This window comes from Canis lupus, chromosome 12 (genome assembly GCF_003254725.2).
Source record: "Canis lupus dingo isolate Sandy chromosome 12, ASM325472v2, whole genome shotgun sequence".
Lineage (NCBI taxonomy): Eukaryota > Metazoa > Chordata > Mammalia > Carnivora > Canidae > Canis > Canis lupus.
The window spans coordinates 67,426,261-67,451,898 of NC_064254.1; the positions used below are offsets into that span (position 1 = coordinate 67,426,261).

General features: G+C 45.7%; 1 protein-coding gene and 1 long non-coding RNA gene across 2 annotated transcripts in view; one reads left to right on the forward strand and one right to left on the reverse strand.

Annotated features, from left to right (window-relative positions):
• Positions 1–21,527, reverse strand: part of SLC22A16 (solute carrier family 22 member 16) — a 40,749-nt gene extending 19,222 nt beyond the window's left edge. The window contains 2 exon segments of the mRNA XM_025444804.3: positions 6,309–6,788; positions 21,383–21,527. Of these exon segments, the coding sequence (XP_025300589.3) occupies positions 6,309–6,788; positions 21,383–21,435 (533 nt within the window). The 5' untranslated portion in view covers positions 21,436–21,527.
• A 432-nt stretch (positions 21,528–21,959) lies between these two features.
• LOC112658592 (uncharacterized) lies at positions 21,960–25,191 on the forward strand. The gene is made up of 2 exons (XR_003135816.3): positions 21,960–22,374; positions 24,515–25,191. It is a non-coding gene; the product is annotated as an uncharacterized LOC112658592 (long non-coding RNA).
• The last annotated feature ends 447 nt before the right edge of the window (positions 25,192–25,638 follow it).

Sequence of the window (25,638 nt, forward strand, 5' to 3'; positions counted from 1 at the left end):
GTTTTGGATCGTGCCTCTTCCCTCCTCCTCTGAGAACTTATTCTAACAATTACTTCTTTTGCCTCTCTCTTTCTCTCTCCTCGGACTCTTTCCTTTCAGTTTAAGTCTTTTCCAGCCAAAGACAAGAGCCTTCCATGGAACCTAACACTCCATCAGCCACATTTCATCCTGCCTTTCCTCCACCAATGGCTTATCAGGAAGGAATATGGATGCCTCAACTCCTATGTCTCCTTAGCTGGTGACCAGGGTCGCCACTGACTTTTCTGAGATGGCCCTCCAGTCACCAGGGACCCGCAGGCTGCCTCTCTCAGGTCCTTATCTGCCTGTCTCCTTAGTGCCATGGACCATTCCTGCTCTGAAGGCCCACTCCACCTCGGCTTGCCTGAACACCACTCTCCACGTTTGGCCCAGGCCTCCCTGACGGCCCACCTGCCTCAGCGTCAGCATTTCCCAAAGTCCTCTACTGCATGCTCCGGGCCCTTGAGATGTCATCTGCCTCCCTGCCTCTGATTCCTAAGAACATGCTGTCAACTGCCCACATGCCTTCTGGTCCTAGTGGCTCTGCTCCACTTGTTTGTTTGTTTTTTTTTTTTTTTTTAGGATTTTTAATTTATTTATTAGAGAAAGAGAGAGGCACAAGTGGAGGGGAAGGGGCAGAGGATGAGGGAGAAGGAGAAGCAGACTCCGCTGAGCAGGGAGCCCGATTTGGGGCTGGATCCCAGGATCCCGAGACCATGACTCCAGCCAAAGGCAGACTCTTCACTGCCTGAGCCACCCAGGCGCCCGGCTCTTCTCCATTTTGAGGTCCTGCATAGCTTCTATCTTTGTTATTGGTGGTGGTGGTATTTTGATTTTCCCTTTCTTTCTTAATCCAGGGGTAGGACATGCTCATGGGAAAATATACCCAGACACAGTTCCCTTTCTTCTGAAATGGCTCTCTCCTTCATATTTCCTGAATTGGTTGGTTATCTTTCTTCTTCCTCCAGCATAGTGGTCACTGAATCACATCAGTTTAAAAATGCCCCCTCAATATGTGTCCACCTTTGCCTCTCTGTCTCTCCTGCCTTCATTCAGGCCTTCGCCTCTCCCTACAGCACTCATCCCCACGGCCTCCCAACCAACCAAGCCTGAGCGCACCTCTCCCCCACTTCCCAGAAATAAAAACAATCCCAGGTGTAGTTTTGCTTCACTACCTTTATCTATTCTATCTGTCTGCCAAATGGGCCTCCCCACAATTCCCTGAATGCGCTAGGCTCTCTCATCCCATGAAGTTGTCCCCCCACCCCATAGAAAGCCTTCTCTATTGAGCATTTAAAACCCAGGTCAATGGGGCACCTGGGTGGCTCAGTGGTTGAGCGTCTGCCTTCAGCCGGGGCGTGATCCCGGAGTCCTGGGATCGAGTCCCACATCGGGCTCCCTGCATAGAGCCTGCTTCTCCCTCTGTCTCTCTGTGTCTCTCACGAATAAATAAATAAAATCTCAAAAAAATAAAAAATAAAACCCAGATCAAGTGTGCAGCCTTTTCTGACCAACCTCTGGGGTCTTGCAGCAGAAATGAAGAGAAAATGGAAGGTAGCAATTAGGTATTCAGGCCTGGGTTCAAATCCCAGCTCCATTGCTTACTTTCTAAATAAACTTTCTGTGCCTCCTTTTCCATACCGGTACTTAAAATAGGGCCAATAGTGCCTACCTCACAGATTTCTTTAAATAATTAAACGAAATAATGCACAAGACATTTAGAATAGTACCGAGTGCATAGGAAATGGTTCATAAATGTGAGCTATTGTTATTTTAAGAGCATTTATCACATTTCATTGAAATTATCTGTTTAAAAGTCTTTCTCCTCCACTGTTAGCTCTGTAAGGATGGGATCAGATCTTATTTCTTTGCTTTTTGTTATTTTTTATTATAATATATCATACATTCATCAGAATACATAAAAATATATATGTACAATTTGGAGAATAAAGACTAAAACATCTATGAAATCACAACCCAAAGCAAGAAAAAGATCATTGCCACTCTCCCAGTAGCACCTGAGAGAGGTGCTCTCTCTCACACCTCCCTTTGTGATTCCAAACCCCAAAATCCTTCCCCCCTTTTGGAAGGACCATTATCTTAATTTTAGTGACCATCAATTCCTTGCTCTTCATTCCATTTTAACATAGGCAGCCCTAAACAATACTTTTAGGTTACTTACATAGGTTACTTTTGCCAGTTTTTGAACTTTCTATAATCAAATGGTACTATGTGTATTATGGATCTCTTCTTTCACTCAATACTATTTTTGGAAACTCATCTCTGTTGTTTGTGTAGCTATAGTTCATTCATTGAATGGCCACATATCCCACAGCAAGAAATACTGCAAAACACGTGTCTACAATATGGCTGATGTACATTTGGGTTGTTTGCATGGCCAGGCTGGTAGCAACAATGCTGTAGGAGCCTTCTAATGCATGTACCCATGTGGATGTGTGCAAGAGCTTCTCCAGAGTACAAGCCCTAGAACATGTGAACTGTACCTATCATCAACTTTTCTATATAATGATAAACCATTCGTCAAAGTTTTTTTGATTTGCATTTTCAATTTGCACTCACACCAGCACTCACACTCCTACTACTCCGTATCCTCACCAACACTTAGCATTACAAGAATTTCTACTTTTGACAACTGGTCAACAATAAATGGTACGGTTATATACCACTAACACCTTTTTCATCTCTTCATCAGCCATTTGGATGTTCTCTTTTATGAAGTGATTTAAAATCTTTTTCTCAATCTTCTGTTAGGTTGTCTATCTTTTTTTCCCAATTGATATAAAAGTCCTTTAAGTACTCTGGATTTTAATCCTTTGGTTACATGTAAAGCAAATATTGTCTCTCTCGCTCTCGGGCTTGTCTTTCTTCTTAATGGTGTCTTTTCATGGACATAAATTCTTCTAGTGAAGTCAAATTTATCTATTTTTTTCCTTCGTGGTTAGTGCTTTTTGTATCTTCAAAAAGGTCATCTCTTCCTTCAAGTGGGTTCTGAAAATACTCTCTCATATTATCATCCTAACATTATATAGTTTTCCCTTTCCCATATGTATCTTTAATCATTCTAGATTTTAATCCTGATTTTCATAGTATAAGGTGTGAGGAAGGGACACTGGTTGTATTTTCTTCTATATGGCTAACAGTTTTCCCAGGACCACTCATTAATCCTTTTCCTGCTGATGTGTGATGCCTTATTTGTTCCATAGTTATATCTATAAATGCACTACCCATGGTCCTCTAAGGAGCTATTAACAGTTTGTCTAATGATACATCTATTTATCTTAATGACTTGATTCTTGAAGTTTGCTATTTTCTCTATGGAAGTTTGTCATTTGTACACACGTTTTTGATATATTTATCCATGCATATTTTACATTTTTTGGCTTTTGCAATAGCATTTTTTTAACTTTTTAAAAATTGAAGTATAGTTGACACATGGTTACATTAGTTTCAGATGCACAATATAGTGATTCAACAACTCTACACATTATGCTATACTCACCACAAGTGTAGCTACCATCTGTCCCCACACAATGTTGTTATAATACCATTGACTATATTCCCTATGCTAATAATGACTTATTTATTCCATAACTGGAAGCCTGTATTTCCCACAGCCCTTCACCCATTTCACCCACCCCCCACTGCCTCCTCTTTGGCAACCATCAGTTTGTTTTCTGTATTTATGAGTCTTGTTCTGCTTTTTATCTGTTTGTTCATTTGTTTTGCTTTTAGATTTCACATATAAGTGAAATCATATGATATTTGACTTTCTTTGACTTATCTCACTTAGCACAGTATCCTTCAGATCCATCCATGTTGTTGCAAATGGCAAGTTTTTGTTCTTTTTTATAGCTGGAATATTATTCAGCCATATAATATTATATATAATCTATTAATATATTATTAATATATGTCACGTCTTCTTTATCCATTCATCTATCAATCAACACTTAGGTTGTTTACATATCTTGACTATTGTAAATAATGCTACAATAAACATAAAGGGGCATATACCTTTTCAAATTAGTGTTTTCATTCTCTTTGGATAAATACACAGTAATGGAATTACTAGATCATATGGTGTTCCTATTTTTAATTTTTTGAGGAACTTCCATATTATTTTTCCACAGCGATTGCACCAATTTACATTCCCACTAACAGTGTGAAAAGGTGCTTTTTTTCTCCACGTTTTCACCAATACATGCTATTTCATCTTTTTTTTATTTTAGCCATTCTGAGATGAAAGGTGGTATCTCATTGTGGTTTTGATTTGCATTTAGTGATGTTGAACATCTCATGTGTCTATTGGCTATCTGCATGTCTTCTTTGGGAAAATGTCTACTCACGTCTTCTGCCCATTTTTTTAATCAAATTATTTTTTTGGTATTCAGTTGAATAACTTCTTTATAGCTCTTAGATACTAACCCATTATGGACATTTCATTCACAAAGACATTCTCCCATTCAGTAGGTTGCCTTTTTGTGCTGTTGATGGTTTCCTTCACTGTACAAAAGCTTTTTATTTTGGGGTAGTCCTAACAACTTATTTTTGCTTTTGTTTCCCTTGCCTGAGGGGACATTTCTAGAAAAATGTTGCTAAGGCCAATGTCAAAGAGATTATTGCTTATGTTTTCTTCTATGAGTTTTGTGGTTTCAGGTCTCATATTTAGGTTTTTATTCATCCCGTTTATTTTTGTGTGATGTAAAAAAATGGCCTGGTTCCATTCTATTGCATGTAGCTGTCCAGTTTTCCCAGCACTATTTATTGGAGAGATTGTCTTTTCTTCATCATATATTCTTGCCTCCTTTGTTATAGATTAATTAACCATATAAATGTGACTTTATTTCTGGGCTCTGCAGTGGCATTTTAAAATTTTTTATATTAGTTACTAGTAGATAGAAACATAATTAATGTATATGTATTGATAACATGTCCAGTAACCTCATTAAATGTTCCTTAGGTCAAATAATTCATCTGCTGTATTTTCTTCATACAGAATTATAATGGCTAAAAATAATGACTTTTCTTCTTTCTTTCTTTCTGCTTCTTTCTTTCCTCTGCTTCTCCCTCTCTTTTCTTTCCCTGTTTTGCTTTACAGTACTAGAATCTCCAATACAAAACAAAGCAGAAGCAGTAGTTCATATGTCCTTATATGTTCCTGATTCCAGAGGAAAAGCTTTTAACATTTCACAGTGAAGATGTTCATGACAGATCTTTCTGTAGAAGATCTACCTATCATCAGGTTAAGGACATTCTACTTTTAGTTATGTCATGAATGGATTTTGAAATTTATCAAATGTTTTTTCTATATTTATTGAGTTGATAATATGAGTTTTGTCCTCTAATCTGTTAGTGTGGTAAATTCCATTGGTTAGTTCCTAATACCTAAGTATATTTCAGACCTTATTCCTCTGCTTTCATGAATTTTAAACTCTCATATTTTCTATCTGTCTCTCTGATGTTTATTATTGATAATTTTTTCTGAACTCTCATTCATTTTATTCATTCTTTCTTTTCTTGTATATAATATGTTGTTTAAAATATCCAGGATTTGTCAGTCACTTATTTTGGTTTTTATTTCTAGATGTTCTACACAGTTATTCTTCAATTTTATATCATTTAAAAATAGAATTAAATAAATAAATAAATAAATAAATAAATAAATAAATAAATAAATAAATAAAATACAATTACCAGGATCACCTGCCTGGCTCAGTTGGTGGAGCATGTGACTCTTGATCTTGAAAGGTTATGAATTCTAGTGTCATGTTGGGAGAACAGCTTACTTTAAATAAGTAACTGAATTAATTAATTAATTAATTAATTAAGTTTATCTCTTTAATAAAATACAATTTCCAGATTTTTATAAATAATTTCAAGCTTGTCTTCTATTCCTTTAAGAGCAATAAACATAGTGAATTTATTACTTAGATGCCTGACAATTCCAGTATTTGAAGTCTTTGTTCAGAAGGCCTGCTTTTGTTGCCTATCGCTTCTGCTGACTCTCACTTTATGAAACACAAGTTATGCAATTTGCCCAGGGCTCATGGCTAATAAGTGGTAGCACCAGGATCTGAACCCAGGTAGATTATCTTCAGAATCTAAGCTTTAACCACTATGGTTTTTGTGTGTCCCTAAATAGTAGATCAGCAAAGAGGTAGGTATTTAGATAGGAGGTATGAAAATTACTAAAGTTTTTAACATAATTTCCTGACCTCTAAGAAAACTAAATAGGAAGAACCCTACACTGATGCAATATTTCATTTTACCTGTCAGAAAGGTAGCCAAAAATCATCGCTCCCAGCAGGACTCCCAACATAAATACGGGCTGGATCACCTTTGCGAACCATTCTCGGTTACAGACCAGATCCCACTGAGTCACCACGGTGCTGTCCCACTTGCTCTTGTCATAGACATAGCCATCCACACAAGGAAAGCTACTCTTAGGGCCATTATAATCAGAGTTCAAACCAGACTTCTCATCCCTCCGGAATCTGTGACAACTTGTGAGCTCCCAGACCTCACCGTTCTGTAGCTGTACTACAATCCGATCTTCATGGCCTGTGAAAAACAGGATCCAGATGTCCTCCAACCTCCAACTAGAGATATTGTGGGAAAGAACTCGACTCACGTTGCCTGGAGGCCTGCAGGTATGGTAGGGGGACACTGTCATGAACACAGAAGCCAAGTAGTGGATACCACAAGAGATGTTCTGGAAGGCACATATTAAATAGAGGACTATCTGAAATCTGCAAAGAGAAGAAAAGCAAGTTATTAATTCTGGCATATGGGCTAAAAAAGACTATAAATAAATATGAAGGTTGTTCATCACATTTAGCATAATATATATACAGATGGATAAATACAGAAATAATTATAGATATGTTGCCATACATATCTATATGTATATATAGATATATATGTATATGTATATGCCATACATATCTATATGTATATATACTTGTGATATATCTGTGACAACTTGTGAGCTCCCAGACCTCACCGTTCTGTATATATATATATATATATATATATATATATATATATATATATTAGTATACATACGTAGCTCTGTCTGTTAGGAGGACCCACACGTAATGACATTGCAATAGGGGAACTAAAGGGACCACATGAAATACTGCTTTTTTTGCACCTTTTTCTGCTTCTATTCTTGCTAGGACATACATCCTTTCCTTACACGTGCCTTATAGATCAGATAATGTATGTCCTCCTTATAAAGGCCAAGGAGTTAATGTTATTTCTTTGGAGTCTTCCATCACAGTAGATAACATCCAAGGAGTGACCTGGTGGGGTCATCACGAACGTTTTCCAAGACCACTAACTCACCAAGACCTCTGGCTCCAGGGCATAAGTGACTTGTGGAGAGCACTTAAACACTCATCTTTGTTTCTGGGTGCCTGAGAAGACACGTGCACCAGACCACCATCCCAATAAAAACCCCAGACTCCAAGCAAAGATGAAACTTTCCTTTCCGAGACTCCCAGAAGCTCTGTCTGTATCTGCTCTGTCTTCAATAAACTCTGCTCTCACTTCTTGGCTCACATTTAATTTCTATCTTTTTTGTTTTTTGTTTGTTTGTTTGTTTGTTTGTTTTATTTCTATCTTGTGCGAAGCCAAGGACCCTCCTGGCTGGTCCTGTGGGACACCTTCAGGGTCCTCGAACCTGGCCAACCTGCATCAACATCCCAGTAGCAACACACACCCAGTGCCCAGATCTTGTTTTCTAAAAACCATTCTCCAGTAAAAGGAACCAGGAAAAGTGGTTGATTTAAGACCAGGACAGGGAAAATAAAACCTAGGCCTAAAGCATCTTATGGTACCAGGAAGTAAAGAAACACTCAAAATACAAAAGTTTGGGGCATGTCAAAGGGATACAGGAACCAATTTGAAAAAGCTCCCAACAGGCAAGGCTGAAACAATCTAAGCAACAAAATAAATAACATGGTATATCCCAAAGTATGAAATAAATATACAAGTCTATAAGCTGAGGTTTAATTTTATGTGTCAACATGACTGGGCTAAGGAACGCCCAGCTAGCTGGTGACCATTATTTTTGGATGTGTCTATAAGGTTGTCTCTGGATGTGATTACCATTTGAATGGGCAGATGAAAGAAAGAAGATTGCTCTCACCAGTGGGGGGCCTCATCCAATCCACCAAGGGCCGGACTAGAACAACAGGGGTGGAAGGGCAAATGTGACCTTTCTACTGGAGCTGAGACCTCCATCTTCTCCTCCCCTTGGACACCAACAGACCTCATTCTCAGGCTTTTGGACTCAGACTGAGACAGGGAAATGGAAGGACTCCATAAAAACCTACTTCTTGCTCCTTTTCCTGCTTCTAATCCCGCTAGGGCCTGTAGGCCCACCTCACACATGCCTCAGAATGCAAACAGTGTATGTCCTCCTTGTGAGGGACACAGAATTAATGATTTCGTTAGAATAGATCATATCTAAGGAAGAATCAGGTGAGAATGGCCAGATGGAGTTACCATATGCATCTTCCAGGTCACCAGCACTAGCCATCTCGATGCCAAGCCCCACCTCCCAAGGAATAACACTTGGAAAAAAAAAACACAAAAGGAATAACACTTGGGCCTTCGTCTTTGTTCTAATGGTTCCTGGATGCCTGGGTAGAAACATACACTGGACCATGATCCTCAGTAAAAAACCCCAGGCCCTGAACAAAGACAAGATTTCCTCCTTTCCTTTCTGAGTCTCCCAAAAGTACTGTCTGTACCTATATTCTATCTACTTTCAATGAGCTCTGTTTTCAACTCCTGCTGGCTCAAGTTTGATTTCTAGCCTGTGCACCGCCAGAGACTCCCTTGGCTGGTCCTGTGGGTCTCCTTCTGGGTCCTTGGACCCGGCCTGCCGGCAGCTAGACCAAAACTTACATCATCAGCCCCCCAATTTTTAGGCCTTCAGACCTGGGCTTTCCTGGATCTCCAGCCTGCACACAGCCCATTGTGGGACTTGTCTGCCTCCACAACTGTGCGAGCCAATTCTTATAATAAATCCTGATCTATCTATATCCTATTTGTCCTGTTTCTCTGGGGGACCTTGAGAAATGCAGAATTTGATACTGAAGGTTGTTTTACAGGAACAGAACTTTAAGAATGAGCTTTCTGAATTGGTTCTGGGGTTTCTGGAATTGGTCGTCTAACCTGCTCAGATTTAAAAACATCGGGCAGTCCGGGTGGCTCAGCGGTCTAGCACTGCCTTTGGCCCAGGGTGTGATCCTGGAGACCGGGGATCGAGTCCCACATCAGGCTCCCTGCATGGAGCCTGCTTCTCCCTCTGCCTGTGTCTCTGCCTCTTTCTCTGTGTCTCTCATGAATAAATAAATAAAATCTTAAAAAAAAAAAACAACATTGATGACTCTATTTCTAACATAAAGGGAGCACTGACCATCCACATTGCAAACTGTTTATAGAAATACACAAAATTGGGACACTTGGGTGGCTCAGTTGGTCAACAGTCTGACCCTTGATTTTGGCTCAGGTCATGATCTCAGGGTTGTGAGATCCACTGGGCATGGAGCCTGCTTCAGATTCTCTCTCTCCCTCTGCCCCTCCTCCCCTCTCTCTCTCTTAAAAAAAAAAAAAAAAAAAAGGAAAAAAAAGAAATACACAAAATATCTGCACTGAGTACTCCTAATCAACCCCTTATAAGAAGCAAAAGGTTCAGTGACTCTGTATATGATACTTTCAAACATGCTTTGAGAACCAAAGATTGTCATGGCATTGGTTGGTGGCTCCTAACGTCCCTTCCCTGCAAGAACAAGTGAAAGAAAGAAGAATTCCCAGCCCAAGCACTGCCTAAACCACCTGATAACTAGGTCTGTTCTGAAGTGGAGCCTTATCTCTTGTAGCCACAGGCTTGAAATTGCTGAAAATCAAACAGAACCTCATTCTGTGAGTGGCTGAATGACAATGCCTAATTGACCTCTTTGAGTTTGGAAGGCAGCGTATATTCTTCGTTTGAATGTGACTCTGGCCCAGCTACTGAGTGACCCACTAAGCTGCTAGTTTCGAGTGAAGCCCAGAACGAGAGAAGGCTCTGCAACAGGTGCAGGCCGCTGTAGAAGCTGCTCTGTCACTTGGGCAGATCCGACGGTGCTTGAACTGTCAGTGGCATAGGGATGGATGCCTTTTGGAGCTTCTGACAGGCTCTTATAGGTGGACCCTAGCACAGGCACCTAGGATTTTGGAGGAAGGCCCTGCCATCCTCTGCAGATATTTGCTTTCCATTTCAGAAACAGCTCTTGGTGCACTATTGGGTCTTAGCATAAATTGAAAACCTGACGGTGGGCCACTGAGTTACCACACGACCTGAGCTGCCCAACATCAACTGGGTGTTACCAGTGGGTGTTACCTGACCCACTAAGCCACAAAGTTGAGCATCCACAGCAACACTCCATCATCAAATGGAGGCAGACAATAGACGACTGGGTGAGCAGATCCTGAAGGCACAAGAAACGAGAGAAGTGGCCCAACTGTTTACAGTCCACATTCCTACTATACTGCCTTCTTTTTATTTTTTTTTCTGATTAAAGTGGGCTTTTAAAAAAAAAATTGTCGTAAGAACACTCAGCATTCTATCTATCCTGTTCACAAATCACAAGTGTACATTATTATTGACTCTACGTACAGTATTGTACAGCCGATTTCTAGAGCTTATTCATCTTACTTAACTGAAACTTTATGTCTGTTGATTAATAAATTCCCATTTCCCTCTCTCCCCTCCAGCCCCTGGTGACCACCATTCCAGGGTGGTTTTTTTTTTTTTTTTTTTGAATTTTACTGTTTTAGATACCTCTGTAAATGGAATCACATAATACTTATCTTTTGGTGTCTGGCCTATATTATTTAGCAAAAGGTGCTGCATATTGCAGAATTCCTTCTTCTTCTTTTTTTTTTTTAAGGCTGAATCATATTCCATTGTAGGTACATACCACACTTCATTCATCCATTCATTTGTGGATACACACTCCCGTTGTTTCCACATCTTAGCTATTGCGAATAGGGCTCTACACGGAATACCCATAACCATGGAAATGCTAATATCTTTTCCAGATCCTATTTTCAGGTTCCTTTAAATATATACCCAGAAGTAGGATTGCTGGATCATATGGTGGCTCTATTTTTAATTTTTTGTTTTCCATACTGTTTTCCATAGCGGCTGGGCCAGTTTGTGTTCCCATCAGCAGCATACAAGTGTTCCAATTTCTCCATATCCTCGCCAACATGTGTTGTCCTTTGTTGTTGTTGTTTTTTAAATAACACCCACCCTAACAGGTGTAAGGTGATATCTTATTGTGCTTTTAATTTGCATTTCCCTGATGATTAATGACAAAGGCATTTTTTCATACACCAATTGACCATTTGTGTATTTTCCTTGGAGAAGTGTCTATTCAAGTCATAGGCCCCCCCTTTTTTTAAGATTTCATTTATTTTTATTTTTTTAAGATTTCATTTATTTATTCATGACAGACACAGAGAGAGAGGCAGAGACACAGGCAGAGGGAGAAGCAGGCTCCCTGTGGAGAGCCCGATGTGGGACTTGACCCCGGGACCCCAGGATCACGCCCTGAGCCAAAGGCAGACACTCAACCACTGAGCCACCCAGGTGCCCCCATAGGCTCATTTTTTAATCAGGTTATTAATTTATTGGTTTTGAGTTGTATCCATTCCTTATTTTCTTAGAGATTAGCTCCCTATCAGATATATGGTTTACAAATATTTTCTCCTACTTTGTAGGTTGACTTTTTACTCTGTTGATTGTTGCCTTTGCTGTGAAAAACCTTTTTGGTTTGATATAATCCCACTGGTTTATTTTTTATTTTTGCTGCCTGTACTTTTGATGTCATACCTACGAAATCAGTGCCAAGATCAGTGTTAGGAAGCTTTCCTCTGTTTTCTACCGTGAATTTTATAGTTTCAGGTCTTTAAACACTGCCTTCTCCCAGCTTGCATTGATGGCCTCATGGGAGTTCCCTATAGTCAGCTGAACAGAGCAAAACACTCGGGCCTGATTTTACAGATGCTTCCACGCAATATGCAGGCACCACCTGAAAGTGGACAGCTGAAGCACTACAGCCTCTGGGCTATGTCTGAAGGACAGTCCTGAAGGGAAATCCTCCCAGTGAACAGGACTTGGAGAAATGTACCTAGCTGTACTCTTCACTTGGAAGGAGAAATGGCCAAACATGTGATCAGGATATCAACACATAAGCTGTAACCAATGGTTTAGCTGGATGGTCAAGGACTTGGAAGGCGCATGATCAGAAAAGTTGGTCTCAAAGAAATTTGAAGAAGAGGTATGTGGAAAGACCTCTAGGAATAGGCAAAAAATTTGAAGACACTTGTGTCCTATGTGAGTGCTCAGCAAAGAGTGACCCCAGGCGAGGAGGATTTTAATAATCAAGTGGATAGGATGATCTGTTTATGGATACTAGCTGGCTTCTTTCCCAAGTCATCTTGTCATTGCCCATTGGGCTAATGAACAAAGTGGTCATGGTGGCAGGGACAGAGGTTATGCACGGGCTCAGCATCTGGGTGGGCTGATCTGGCTACAGACACCACTGAGTACCCAATCTGCCAGCGGCAGAGACCAACACTGAGCCCCAGTATGGTACCACCCTTGGGGTAAATATCTGCGTATTGCACAGAACCATTTGGGCAGCACTTGGTCCTTACTAGAATAGACACTCTGGATATAGATTTGCCTTCCCTGCACAATGCTTCTGCAAAACTACCGTATTTACAGAATGTTTTATCCACCATTGGGTATTCCACATAGCATTGCTTCTGTTGAAGAAACTCCCCTCACAGCAAAAGAAATACGGCAGTGGGCCCATGCTTATGTAACTTACTGATCTTACCATGTTCCCCACTATCCTGAAGCGGCTGGTTTGCTAAAATAGTGGAATAGCCGTTTGAAGACTCAATTAGAAAGCCAGGTAGGTGGCAGCATTATGCAGGGCTAGGACGAGATTCTCTAGAAAGCTGTGTATGCTCTGAATCAGGGTCCAATGTAGGGTGCTATTTCCCTCACAGTCCACACTCATGAGTCCAGGAATCAAGGGGTGGAAATGGGAGTCGTATGGCTCAGTGTTATACCTAGGGATCCATTAACAACATTTTTGCTTCCTGTTCCCACACCTTTATGCGCTGCTAGCCTACAGACCTTAGTTCCGGAGAGGAGAAGAATGTTTCCACCAGGAGACACAACAATGATCCCACTGAACTGGAAATAAAGACTGCTGCCTGGCCCTCAGCCCCAGAATCAAAAGGCAAAGAGGGGAGTTACAGCGTTGGCCGGTGTGGCCGATCCTGACTACGAGGGGGAAGTGGACTCCACGATGCTGGGAAGGAAGAACACATCTGCAATACAGGAGATCCCTTAGGGTGTCTCTGAGTAGCACCGTGCCCTGAGATGAAGGTCAGTGGAAAATTATAGCACACCCTCCAAGCAGAAATACTAAGAAATACTAAATACCAGACTCTCGACAAATAACAAGCACATCGCTCTATCAGGTAAAGGTCTGCAGCCATAGATCGGATAGGGAGCTAACGTCTAAAAAAAAAAAAAAAAGGAATGCATTATTTTTAAATGCATTTTTAAAAATCCTGATTTTAAAAAATGTACCTGTGACTTGAATAGATACTTCTCCAAGGAAAATATACAAATGGCCAATAGGCGTATGAAATTAGATTATTGGAGAGAGCGAATTACTCCTGTCAGTGTCTGCATTCAGTCTCATAAGTATTCTACGTCAGCTGGCCTCTGGAAAACTCTAGCATTTCTTCATGGACAGGAGAGTAAAGACGCCACCCAAGGCCTCTGTGTCACTAATGCCAGCGGCCTGGGCCTTGCACGCCCAGAGACGGCGCAGGTCACATTGTGAGAACTGGAGGCCTACTGTTCCCTACTGTTCCCCCCCTCAGTCCCCCCACACGAAATACCTCTCCATCCGGCTCCTCCTTCCCCTCCACTGCCTGCTTCTCCGGGCTCTCCCTATTTGCTTCCCTGCCCCCCCACCCTTTTACTCATTTCCTCTCCCATTTCTCTCTTCCTCCTCTCTGACCCCATACACAGCTGAAGTCCTGTTCTGCTATTTATGTTGATTTTTTTTTTTTAAAGAACACCAGCTGAACATTTTCTATTTCTCTACCCAATCAATGACAACAACAAAGGCCCCTGAAAGGCTGAAACCAAGGTCCCACGGAGGCAGAAACTGTGATGCAATCAATTCCGTGTCTCCTGTGGCTCGTAGCATGGGGTGTCGTGCAGTGTATACAGAATGTCACAGAATCCCTCGGGGTTAGAATCCACAGGCCTGAGGTTAATGCATAAACTCGGTGCCTCTGGTAAAGACAGGTGCTCAAGAGACCAGTTAGAGGGTCCCCTGGGGGCTCAGCGGTTGAGCGGCTGCCTTCAGCTCAATCCCGGGGTCCTGGGATCGAGTCCCACATCGGGCTCCCTGCAGGGAGCCTGCTGCTCCCTCTGCCTGTGTCTCTGCCTCTCTCTCTGTGTCTCTCACGAATAAATAAATCGAATCTTAAAAAAGAGAGAGAGAGAGAGAGAGAGAGAGATCTGTGTATAAAAATTTTTGAAAAAAAATTTTTAGACTGAGTACGCCATCAGCAAAAAAAGAAGAATGTGTGCGTGCACAGATGTATAAGATGGACATATCTTTATATAATGAATTAACATACTGTGCGTACTGAAATAAGAACTCGCATATACATGTACTTATGTGCATACATTGTGCATACATTCATACGTAAAACAGGTGTTTGCATGGTACTCCCAAAGATCGCCTTTGCCACCACAGGGGTGGACACACCCCCACCTTGGAGACTATCGCAGGTGTGCAATGCTAAGTGACGTCACACGAGTGGTGGTGTGAAGTGACCGAGTGGCAAGCTCCCCGAGTCCTCCGGGATGACTGCCAGGACGGTACGTGGCCACCAGTCCTCATGTCTCATAGAACCCCTCGAGAGGGCAGCCCCGGTGGTGCAGCAGTTAGTGCCGCCTGCAGCCCAGGGCGTGATCCCAGGGTCCTGGAATCGAGTCCTGCGTCGGGCTCCCTGCACGGGGTCTGCTCCTCCCTCTGCCTGTCTCTCCGTCTCTCTCTCTCTCTGCCTCTGTCTCTATAAATAAATAAATAAAATTTAAAAAGAACCCCTTGTAGATAAAGAAGTGAAATGGACTCAATTTGACGTGCTGCGGCTCTCAGGACACCCCACACCGAGCTGGCCACGGGTTCAAAACTGCGCCCTGTTCCTGGCACTGGCCCAGCAGCCGGTCCAGAAAAGAAAGACGCACAGCTAAAGGCACAGCGAGAACCGAGTGGCCTTCTTCTAGCAACAGAAGGGGAGAGAGAACACACAAACACCATCCTCAGGGGCTCTGGGGGATGGGCAACCCAGAGGAAAGCCTAGAGCCCCGAGGCGTGCGTCCTTGGGGTCACGGTGAGCCAAGTGTTCTTCCAGGAAGGGTGCCCCCCGGAACAGCTGTCCGAAATCTGCCTGCGTCCACCGCACACGGAGGGGCTGCGCAGGAGCGGCGGGCTGGGAAGACAAGCCTGCTCCGCTGTGACTCGAAAGCCCCCCCAGAGGCTGAGATCACAGCTGGACAGGGTGGTGCTCGAACCCTCGCCCCCGCAGGCCACTGGCCCCGCAGCACAGGCCGCCGGACGCCCCGGTGGAGCCACGGGCTGAGGCCCTGCCCTCGCCTGCACACACTAGGCCTCCTGGCAGCTCCTGGCAGGCCTGCGGGTCACCTGCCCCCGGCGGCAGGTGTGCGAATTCAGGTGTCTCCTCCCGCCTGGCAAGGTCTCAGGAAGCGTTTCCCAGCCCGGAAGGGTGACCACAAGCTAGAAGGGCCCGATTAGAGACTTCGAGCCTTTCTGCTGCTGTCAGGCCAGATTCTCGACCGGCCTGTTGTTGCACAGCAGAGGTTCCCCGTTTCCCTCACCGGTTTACACCTGCTGCTGTGCTGTACCTAAACACCTGCTCAGCACTGTCCCGGTCACCGAGGGTCGGATCATGCGCTTTAGTGTCTGGGCTGCCACCTAAATAGTTTCAGCCCCTGGAATGGCTGCACCATTAAAAAGTTCACACTCTGCTGACCATAACTCCCCACCCTCCCAGCCCCCCCAGTCCTTCCCACTGACCCCATCCCCAGCACCAACCAGGTGCCCAGTCTTTGGATCCCACCTGCTTCTCTAGTTCATTGCCACTTTCCTGGCTTTAGTTCCTTCCCCAGCCAGTCCGAACCCCACAGTCAACACTAGAACTACCTGCCTACCTACCTACACACACACACACACACACACACACACACACACACACCAGCACCCACTCTGCCAGGCCTCCGAAGCCAGGATTTGTCTTCTCTGTCCCACCCCTAGTGATCGTGGCTCAGGAGGTCTGAGGTAGGATCCAGAACTCAATACAAGCTTAAAAAGCTTCCTAAGAGATTCTGATATGGATGAGAAGCACTACCCCCAGGAAATCGAATCCTCTGGCTGAACAATCTGTTGATACCACGTTTGACATTCAAAATATTTAGTAATTGTTGTGCAGAAACTGGAACTCTCATAAACAGCTTGCGAGGGTATAATTTGTCACAACCATTTCTGCAAATCTGTTTGGCAAGTGACCACGGCCACGCTCGGCCACAGAGTGATTCCTCTCCTTGGGTACGTACCCAACAAAATGTGTACACAAGTACCTTAAAAGACGTAGACAAGAAAGACTACGCATGATAAGCCCAACCTGGAGGCCATCTAACCGTCCATTAACAGCAAATGAGTAAGTGCCGTGACATACTGTGCCAGTGAAGATCGACAAAAGTACCGTGACATGCCATATGTGTGAATCTCCCATATATGATGTTGAACAAAAGAAGCCAGACCAAAAGTACAGGATCTTTTTACTCCGTTTATATAAAGTTTAGAGTCAGGCAAAACTAATCTATGGCAGTAGATGGGAGGACAGTAGTAAGTGGGAGAGGGGACGGTGCTTGGGAGAGGGCGTGCGAGGGGTGGTCCCGCAGTGGTAACAGGGCAGTGTTCACTTTATGCTGACTCATCAGACTGTAGATTACGGTGCGCACTTTTCTGTATACGGGCAATATATCAATTTAAACATTTTATATCTGCAAGCCCCAGAGAGAGGGAAAAGCATTCCCCAAAGCCCTGCTGAGGCATGATTGGACGGGGTACCAGGTCACACCCAGTCCGCCACCCTGTGCCTACCAGCTGGATCTCAGCCCTGAATGGCCTCCCAATCCATACTGACAAGGAGACGTCTTGCTGAGCAATACATTATTTATCCAGCTGCCTATTAAATATCTCCACCTGGAATTCGCACAAGGAACTCAGTAGATGCTCAAATTGATCCAAGCCCTGGGCCTGCCCCACCTGGAGTGAAACTGTTTCTGAGTTTCTGACACCACTGGCTACACAAGCCAGAAACACGGGGCATGGGGTGGAAGGCAGACAGATCCTGGCCACCTCGCCTTCATAACCAGGAGGTCCCATCAGTTCCACCTGCTAAAACTGTCCAGTCCCCCCAGCCCACATTCCCCCTGCCTCGGTCCAGACCCTCCTTATCTCCCACCTGGGCTCTTACCTAGGTCTCCTCTGGACTTTGCCCAAACTCCTGCCCTTCCGACGCACCTTCCATTCTGCAAAGTGACCTTCCTAATACCTGAACTCCTTAGCATACCATATAAAAATATCTTTGGGGATGATTGTGACAGCTTACCTCTCACCCTCATACTTCATACTCCAGGAATAATAAATCACCCGTCAGCCTCCAAACAACCCATGCTAGTTCACATAAATATGCTTTCTATGTGCCAGAAAGGTCCGGAGTATCCTTTCAATTCAAACTTCCCTTTCCCTGTTGCAAGGATAACTTCTTGAAAAAAAAAAAGAAAAACAAGACCCTACTTCCCCAGGCATCTAGCTTTGGGACATATCACTCTCTCCCTTACCAAGACTATTGTCCATCAGTTGTCACCTGTGTGCCCAATAGAAGGCCCCACGCGGGGTCATAATTATAGATACAACACATCTCAGGGATCCCTGGGTGGCTCAGTGGTTTAGCGCCTGCCTTCAGCCCAGGGCATGATCCTGGAGACCCGGGATTGAGTCCTGCATCGGGCTCCCTGCATGGAGCCTGCTTCTCCCTCTGCCTATGTCTCTGCCTCTCTCTCTCTGTGTGTCTCTCATGAATAAATAAATAAAATATTTTTAAAAAATTACAATACCTCTTAATGACTTAAAAAAAGATACATCTCTGTGTTCACAGCAAGAGAGACACTAATGGAAAAAGAATCATACAAATACAATAGGCAGAAACCCCAGAAGCGAAGAAAAGCAAAAACGACCAGAACACCCAGAAAATGGACCCTTGTAATTTGGGTGACAGATGAAGAGATTACTTTTAGCCCTAGACTTACATCGTTCTGTATAAAGAAGCATGACCGGTGGCATCCCACAGTGGTTAAGAGTGTGGACTCCAGAGCCAGACTGCCAAGGTTTGAGTCTTGTGTCTATTACTTACCACCTGAGACCTTGGGCAAGATCCCTAAACCTTCTGTGCCTCAGTTTCCTTATCTGAGAAGTGGGTTGTTGTGGGAAGACTTAATACATGTAGCGCACTATGGCACAGTGTAAGTGCAGAGAAGTGCTATTATGATGTTCATAAGGTGAAGTCAAAAAAGAAAAACCAAAGCAGCTTCATATAATGAGAAAAAAAAAGAAGAAAAGCAAAACAAAACTACCTGTGTCCATACGTGTAAATCAGCTATGACTCCACATTCCAACCTGGATATTTTAAATCATTTCTGCCTTTAAACCAAGACAACCCAGGGATCCAAGTTCTTAGGTTATCCCAGCATAGATGCCTGGGTGTGTTTCCTCGATTCCCTCACCGGGACCGTAAGCTATGAAATTGATGGACCTTCAGGATGGCTGCAGGACAAGACCTGGAATGGCTTTTTAATTCTTAATTAATTAATTAATTCTTAATTCTTAGGTGTTCTGCTTTCCTCTCTCAAAGGTAATTAGGATAGTGCTTCCTCACTCTAGAAATGACTAATGGGAAATGATAGATGATTAGAGTTCTCTGCTTAACACTTTCACTAGGTCTCCTTAAAAGAAGGTGAAATAACAAAACACGATAACCCCCCTTTCTATTTATAAATAATAAAGAGCACATTTAGAGCAAATGTCAGAGAAACTCAGGGATGGGGGGGACCAGAGCTATGGTCACACTGTTTTCACCTTCTTCTACAAGCACCGGCTTGTTACCCTTGCCTTGCTACATGCTGCTTTTACAAGCCAACTGTTCCCACCAGGCCGGGGCTTGGGTAACAGTAATAGCCACAATTTACTGAGAACTTACTTGAAAGTTAAGACGTCTGCGTACATTCTTGTGGCCAGCTAAGAGTGATCTCCCCAAACCCGCCATGGAGAGCTACATTTGACAGTGTGGATGAGGACAGTGGGAGCAGATGCCCCAAGCACAGAGAGAGAGCCTCGTGCTGTGGATGGCAGAGCTGCCCACCCCCCTGGGTCCCTGGATGACCCAATGGGACACAACCTACCCTGAAGAGTTACTGGAGAGGGACACACTTCCAACTGAGGGATCTCTTTGTTAGCCAAACACCAACAGATACAATGAGCTTAATTAATCCCTAAAATACAGAGGGAAAGAATGGTGTTAGTGCCTCTTACCTCATAGGGTTACTCTAAGGGTGTAAGGAAGGGCGCCTCGGGTTACTCTAAGGGTGTAAGGAAGGGTGCCTGGGTGGCTCAGTGGGTTAAGCATTTGGCTTCACTCAGGCCATGAGCCCAGAGTCCTGGGATTGAGCCCTGAAGCATCATCATCATCATCACCTTCATCATCATCATCATCATCATCAGGCTCCCTGCTCAGTGGGGAGCCTGCTTCTCCTTCTCTCTCTGCCCCTCCCCCTGCTCATACTCTCTCTCTCAAATAAATAAAATCTTTAAAAAAATAAATAAATAAGCAGGATGTAATGAGAGGCTGCATGTGGAGTCCTTATAATAAATATTTGGATTACTATGATTACAGATGAGGAAGTAGTAGGCGAAATGCTCAAAACCCCCAGTTAATACGTGGTAGAGCCAGGACGGACACTCCGACATCCGACCCCAGAGCTGATCTTGTCACCCGCATGCCCTTCGGCGTCAAGAAGCCTGAAACAAGTTACTCTACAAGGAGCCCGGGGGAGTCCTGGGGTTGGGCCCTAACTGTGCTCAGGGGAGCATCAGGATGGGGAGCGTGGGCTGTTAGACCCGTGGTGTAGACACGAGCCCCCGTGTTCTCGCGTGTGAAACGGGGGACACCGCCCGTCTCAAGGAGCTGGAGTGAAGATTCTGGGGCGGGGCAGGGGGGGACACGGAACCACAACCAACACGTGTGCAACTTTCCAGTTTGGAGAGCGGCACATCGCCTCTCCCCTACAGGCCTGGGGGGCGGGGTTGGGAAGACAGGAATGACGGCGATTCCCGCGCTGCGGGTGGGAAACTGAGGCACGACATCCCCAGAACCCTAGTAGAGGTGAGGGGCGGGCCACGACTGCGACTCAGCTGCAGCTCCCCGCCAAGGGTTTGGCCCTCGCCCAGCAAACCGTCCCGCATCACCCCCAGGAGCGCTGCTCCACGGATGAATGAATGACATATTTTAATGCCTTAATGAATTTTAACAAATGAAAGCGGGTGCCAAGGGGCTAACTCGGCGTCCCTGGCCCCACCCGCCTCAGTTTCCCCGAGCGCTACACTGTGGGTGCAAACGCCTCGGCGCCAAGGGCAGCGCGTGAAGCGCCAGCGCCAGCGCACCCGGCCCCCAAGGGGCGCTAGAAATGGCCACAAAACCCCACTAACGGTGGTTCCTGGGCCACCCCTGCCGGGACCGCAGGCGTCGGGGACGTGGAACAGGAGCCGGCCTGGCGGGGGCAGAACCGGGCGCGGGGGCAGGCGCTCCTCGGCTCGGGTGACCCGGGCCCGGCTGGCAGCCCGCACGCCGGCGGGGGGGGGGGGGGGGGCGCCCCGAGCCAGCCCAGGGCCCTGCTCCCCCGGGGGGGGGTCCCGGCGCCAGGGTCCGAGCCGGCGGTGTGGACGCGGGTCTCCCGACTTCCCCACGAAAGGAGGGGGCCGGGCTTCCGGACCGCGAGCCCCGCGCGAGGACCCCAGGAAACGGACAGAAACAGGCCGGGCCGGCGCCCTCCGCCCTCCGCCCTCCGCCGTCCTCCTCCCCACCCCCACCTCCCTACCTGCCGAAGTGCCCCACGCGGTCAAAAATCAGCTCCAAACTCTGGGACCGCATGGTGCCGCCGTGCGCTGCGCCCCCAAGCTGGCCGCGCCGACCTGCCCAGCGCCCCGGCCGCGGGCACCGCGCCCCGCCCCGCCCCGGCCCCCCCGGCCCCCCCGCCTGGGTCCCTGCGCGCCCCAGGGTGCCGGGCCGGGCGGCTCCCCCCCCACCGAGGTCCGAGCCCCGCCCCGCCCCCCCCCCCCCGGCCCGCCCTCTGGGTCCCCCGTGCGCGCCCCAGGGCGCGGGGCCGGGCGGCTTCCAACCTCCGAGGCCAGATCCCCGTCCCGGTCCCCGTCCCCGTTCCCGTCCCCGCCCCGTCCCGGGGGCCCTCCCCGCCCTCTGGGTCCCCCGTGCGCGCCCCAGGGTGCCGGGCCGGGCGGCTCCCCCCCCCCCCGAGGTCCGAGCCCCGCCCCGCCCCGCCCCCCCCCCCCCCCGGCCCGTCCTCTGGGTCCCCCGTGCGCGCCCCAGGGCGCGGGGCCGGGCGGCTTCCAACTCCGAGGTCCGATCCGGGTCCCCGCGCTCCGCCCCGCCTGGCTCCGGGTCCCCCGCCCCCCCTCTCTGGGTCCCCCGCGCGCGCCCCAGGGCTCCAGGCCGGGCGGGCTCCCAACGTCCGATCCCGATCCCCGCCCGGGACACGCAGGTCCTGGGACTCGGGGGCTGAAGGGCCCTTGGTTTCTGGACTCCGCTCCCGCCCCGGGCAAGGGCCGCTTTCTCAGGGGCCAACAGTTTGAGGGCCAGGACAGGGTCCCCGCGGGCAGAGTCAAGAATGGATCCTGATGACCCTGAGAAGTGACAGGGACTGGCAGGGCTTGTTCACGGTTTTATGTTTCCCAAAAGGGCAAAGGAACTCTCCGGGTAGAGACTCCAGCAGAAGAGTCCGGGCGAGAAACTTGGACTTGAACAGGATTTGAGAAGGAGGGAGAGCCCACTCCAAGGTCCCTCCCTCACCTGCTGGTAGGTTCTGGGTACCTGTCCTCTGTCAGTTAACTGTCAGTGAGAAATTGTGTTTTCAACCCGTTTATGGTGTTTTTCAATGGCCAGAAGTGGTATTTTTTTAATGAGGTCAAAATCATAAATAGTTTCCTTTATAATTTGTGACTTTTGTATTTTGTTTAAAAGAATTCTGCTTTACTACCATGAGGTCACAAAAATGTTCTATTTCCTTCTAAAAGTTTTAGCTTTTGGCTTTTCTCATTTAGGTCTTAAATCCACTAGAAGAGATTGGTTTAAGACTGAGATTCAGTTTTGGGTTTTTTCCATACAGATTAAAAAAAAAAAAAATTTGTCCCAGCCCCATTTATTGAATACTCTATCCTTTTCTCTGCATTGCCACCTCATCTCCTATAAAGTTTTTCTTTCTCTGTGGGTTTGTTCTGGGCTCTCTAAATCTTTTCCATTGATCTATTATATCCATGTGTCTTTATTATTGTCGTTTTATACAATCTGCTCCAATTAATCTTTTGCTACTACTCCAAAATAGGTCTTATCAAAGTCACCATGATCTCCATGTTGCCAATTTCAATGGCCAGTTCTCAGTCCTTATTTTATTTAATGCCCTCTGTTAAGGAAAAAATATTTTAAAAGGTATAATCATGCCTCTCGTAGAAAAATAAAATGAACAAGTCACTAACTTTATTTTACTCACGAGTTCATAAGGGAACCAATAAGACGTTACAACCTGTTCAAAGAAGAATTCAATGACCCCCACATATAAAGGCAGCAAGGAACGCTAGTATGAATTTATAAATAGAGGCAAAAATAGCCTATCCACCGCACAATTGCATTTCGCCAATTCTATCAGCGCATCAGTTGCATTCCACGAAACACAATTCATTTCCACAGACAAGAGTCATTCACATTATTATGTTTTCTACAACTTACAACATTGTAAAAATAGTTCAAAAACAATGAAAGATGAAGAGAACCCTAAAGAGTATTCCAAAAAAAAAAAAAAAAAAAACTTTTTTCCCACCTCAAAGTGTTCCAAAATGTTTACTGGTACCACAATATCAGTTTGTCTTTTTTCTTCAAACATCTTCCTTGGCGTCTGTGCTTCCCCAGTCTGTGATTTTTCATCTCACCTTCCCGCTTGCTGTTCTCTCGGTCACTTAGATCCTCCTCCTTCTCCCGTCTCCTCTAAATGTCAGAGTACCCCCGGCCTCTGAGCTCTTCTCTTTTAACATTCCTCCTCGGTAGCATAATATAGTCCAAGAGTTGGCCAACTACAGCCCACGGACCAAATCTGGTCTGCTACCTGCTTTAGCAAATAAAGTTTTATTGGAACACAGTCACGATCATTCATTCATATACCGTCTATGGCTGCTTTCATCCCGCAATGCCAGACGTCGGTGCTTGTAACAGACTGTATGGTCCACAAAGCCTAAAATATTTACTATCTGGCCCTTTACAGAAAAAGCTTGCCAACCCATGATCTACTGCTGTGGCTTTCAAAACATATATTAATGACTCCCAGATCTATGTGTCCCAGCTGACCTCAGCCCAGGACTCCGGAATCGCTAATACCACCGTCTTCTCCACTTCTCGCCCACAGGTCTACAAACCACCTCAAACTTACCATGGCCACCTTCATTCCCACTCCTCTCCATTTCCCAGCTCAGCAAACGTACCTCTTGCAGCAGTTGCATAGGCCAAAACCCCTGGTGTCTCCCCCTGGAGAGACATGAGGAGGTGTCTGAGAAACAAATAACCCTATTTTTTGTCAGCCCCAAATACCTCTACCGTCCTTCTGACAACCTTTATTTCCTGACCCCCAAATTCCCTCCACCTCCCTTCCAAACTGCTGCTCCCAATTCTCTTTAGCTTTCTCAGGCAACTGCAACTGGTTGCAACGGGCAGCCTGGCAGAACGTTTAAGGATATTTATAAGATTTGGTCCTTCACCTAGTATTTATTTGTGTCTGCTCTGTGTGACGGGGAAAACAGGAGTTCAAGTTGTGATTCCTTATCCTGAAACTTCGACACACACACACACACACACACACACACACACACACGAGCCAGGCCCTTAACATTCATTAGCTCATTTACTTCTCACGATGGTCTGAGATCAATGCTGTTCTCATTTTTGTCTTCAGGTAAGAAAAATGAGAGTCCAAGATAATAAGCAATCTTTTAAGGTTGCCCACACCTGAGTTGCCGAGCCAGATTCCAACCCAGCTCTGTCTTAACTCTGAAACTATCGCTCATAACCATGACACTGGCACTGCTTGTTACCAAAAAAAAAGTGCAGAATTGTGCAGAGTGACCCTTCACATGACCGGATTGGAGACCTGGTGACTTCGAACCACCAGGTTCCCCCACCTGCCTGAGAAGGCCTACACGTGACTCTGCCTTTAGCCCTCAGACGCTCATCTGGCCCGGTGTTCCAGTCAAAGTCCTTAAAACTCAAAGAAGGAAGTAATTACTCCTGGGTGCGGTAACCTTGAAGGCTTCCAGAAGAATTTGATATTTGATTCAAGATGTGAAGGATAAGGAAATATTGCCAGGCAGGGGCAAGGTAGGAAGTATGTTCCGGTAGAGAAAATAGCCTGAGTAAAACCCCAGATGTAAAAATCCAGGCATGTGTGAGGCCCCAGTGAGAGGCACAGCAGCTGAAGGGTTGAGAGCAGGAGTGCTTTGTGCCCAGCCTCGGGCCTGCCTGGCCCGCACGAAATAATGGGTACGTTTACCTGACCGGCCTTGGAAGGCCCGCTCTCCAATCAACACCCTGATTGTAAATGCCACCTTCATCAATTAAAAACTTTGACCCCTCGCCCAAGTCACATCTCTCTGGTATCAAAACGGTTGAATTCAAGTTAACAGTCCTACCTCATAAGGCGGTGGTGAGGTCAAATGAGACATAGCTTCCTGGAAAGGGATTCCAGGTGAATAACTCTTACACACTTTTAACAGTGTGCCTAGGCCATGGTAAGTGCTCGATAAAAGCTAATGCTGGGAGGCCTGGGGGGCTCAGTGGTTGAGCATCTGCCTTTGGCTCAGGTCGTGATCCCAGGATCCTGGGATCGAGTCCCACGTCGGGCTCCCTGCATGGAGACTGCTTCTCCCTCTGCCTTTGTCTCTGCCTCTCTCTCTGTGTCTCTCATGGATTAAATAAATAAATAAATAAATAAATAAATAAATAAATAAATAAATAAATTTTGAAAAGCTAATGCTGTGAAGATAGGCCAAGAAGGATAAGTAGGTTAGAGGCACAGCGCTT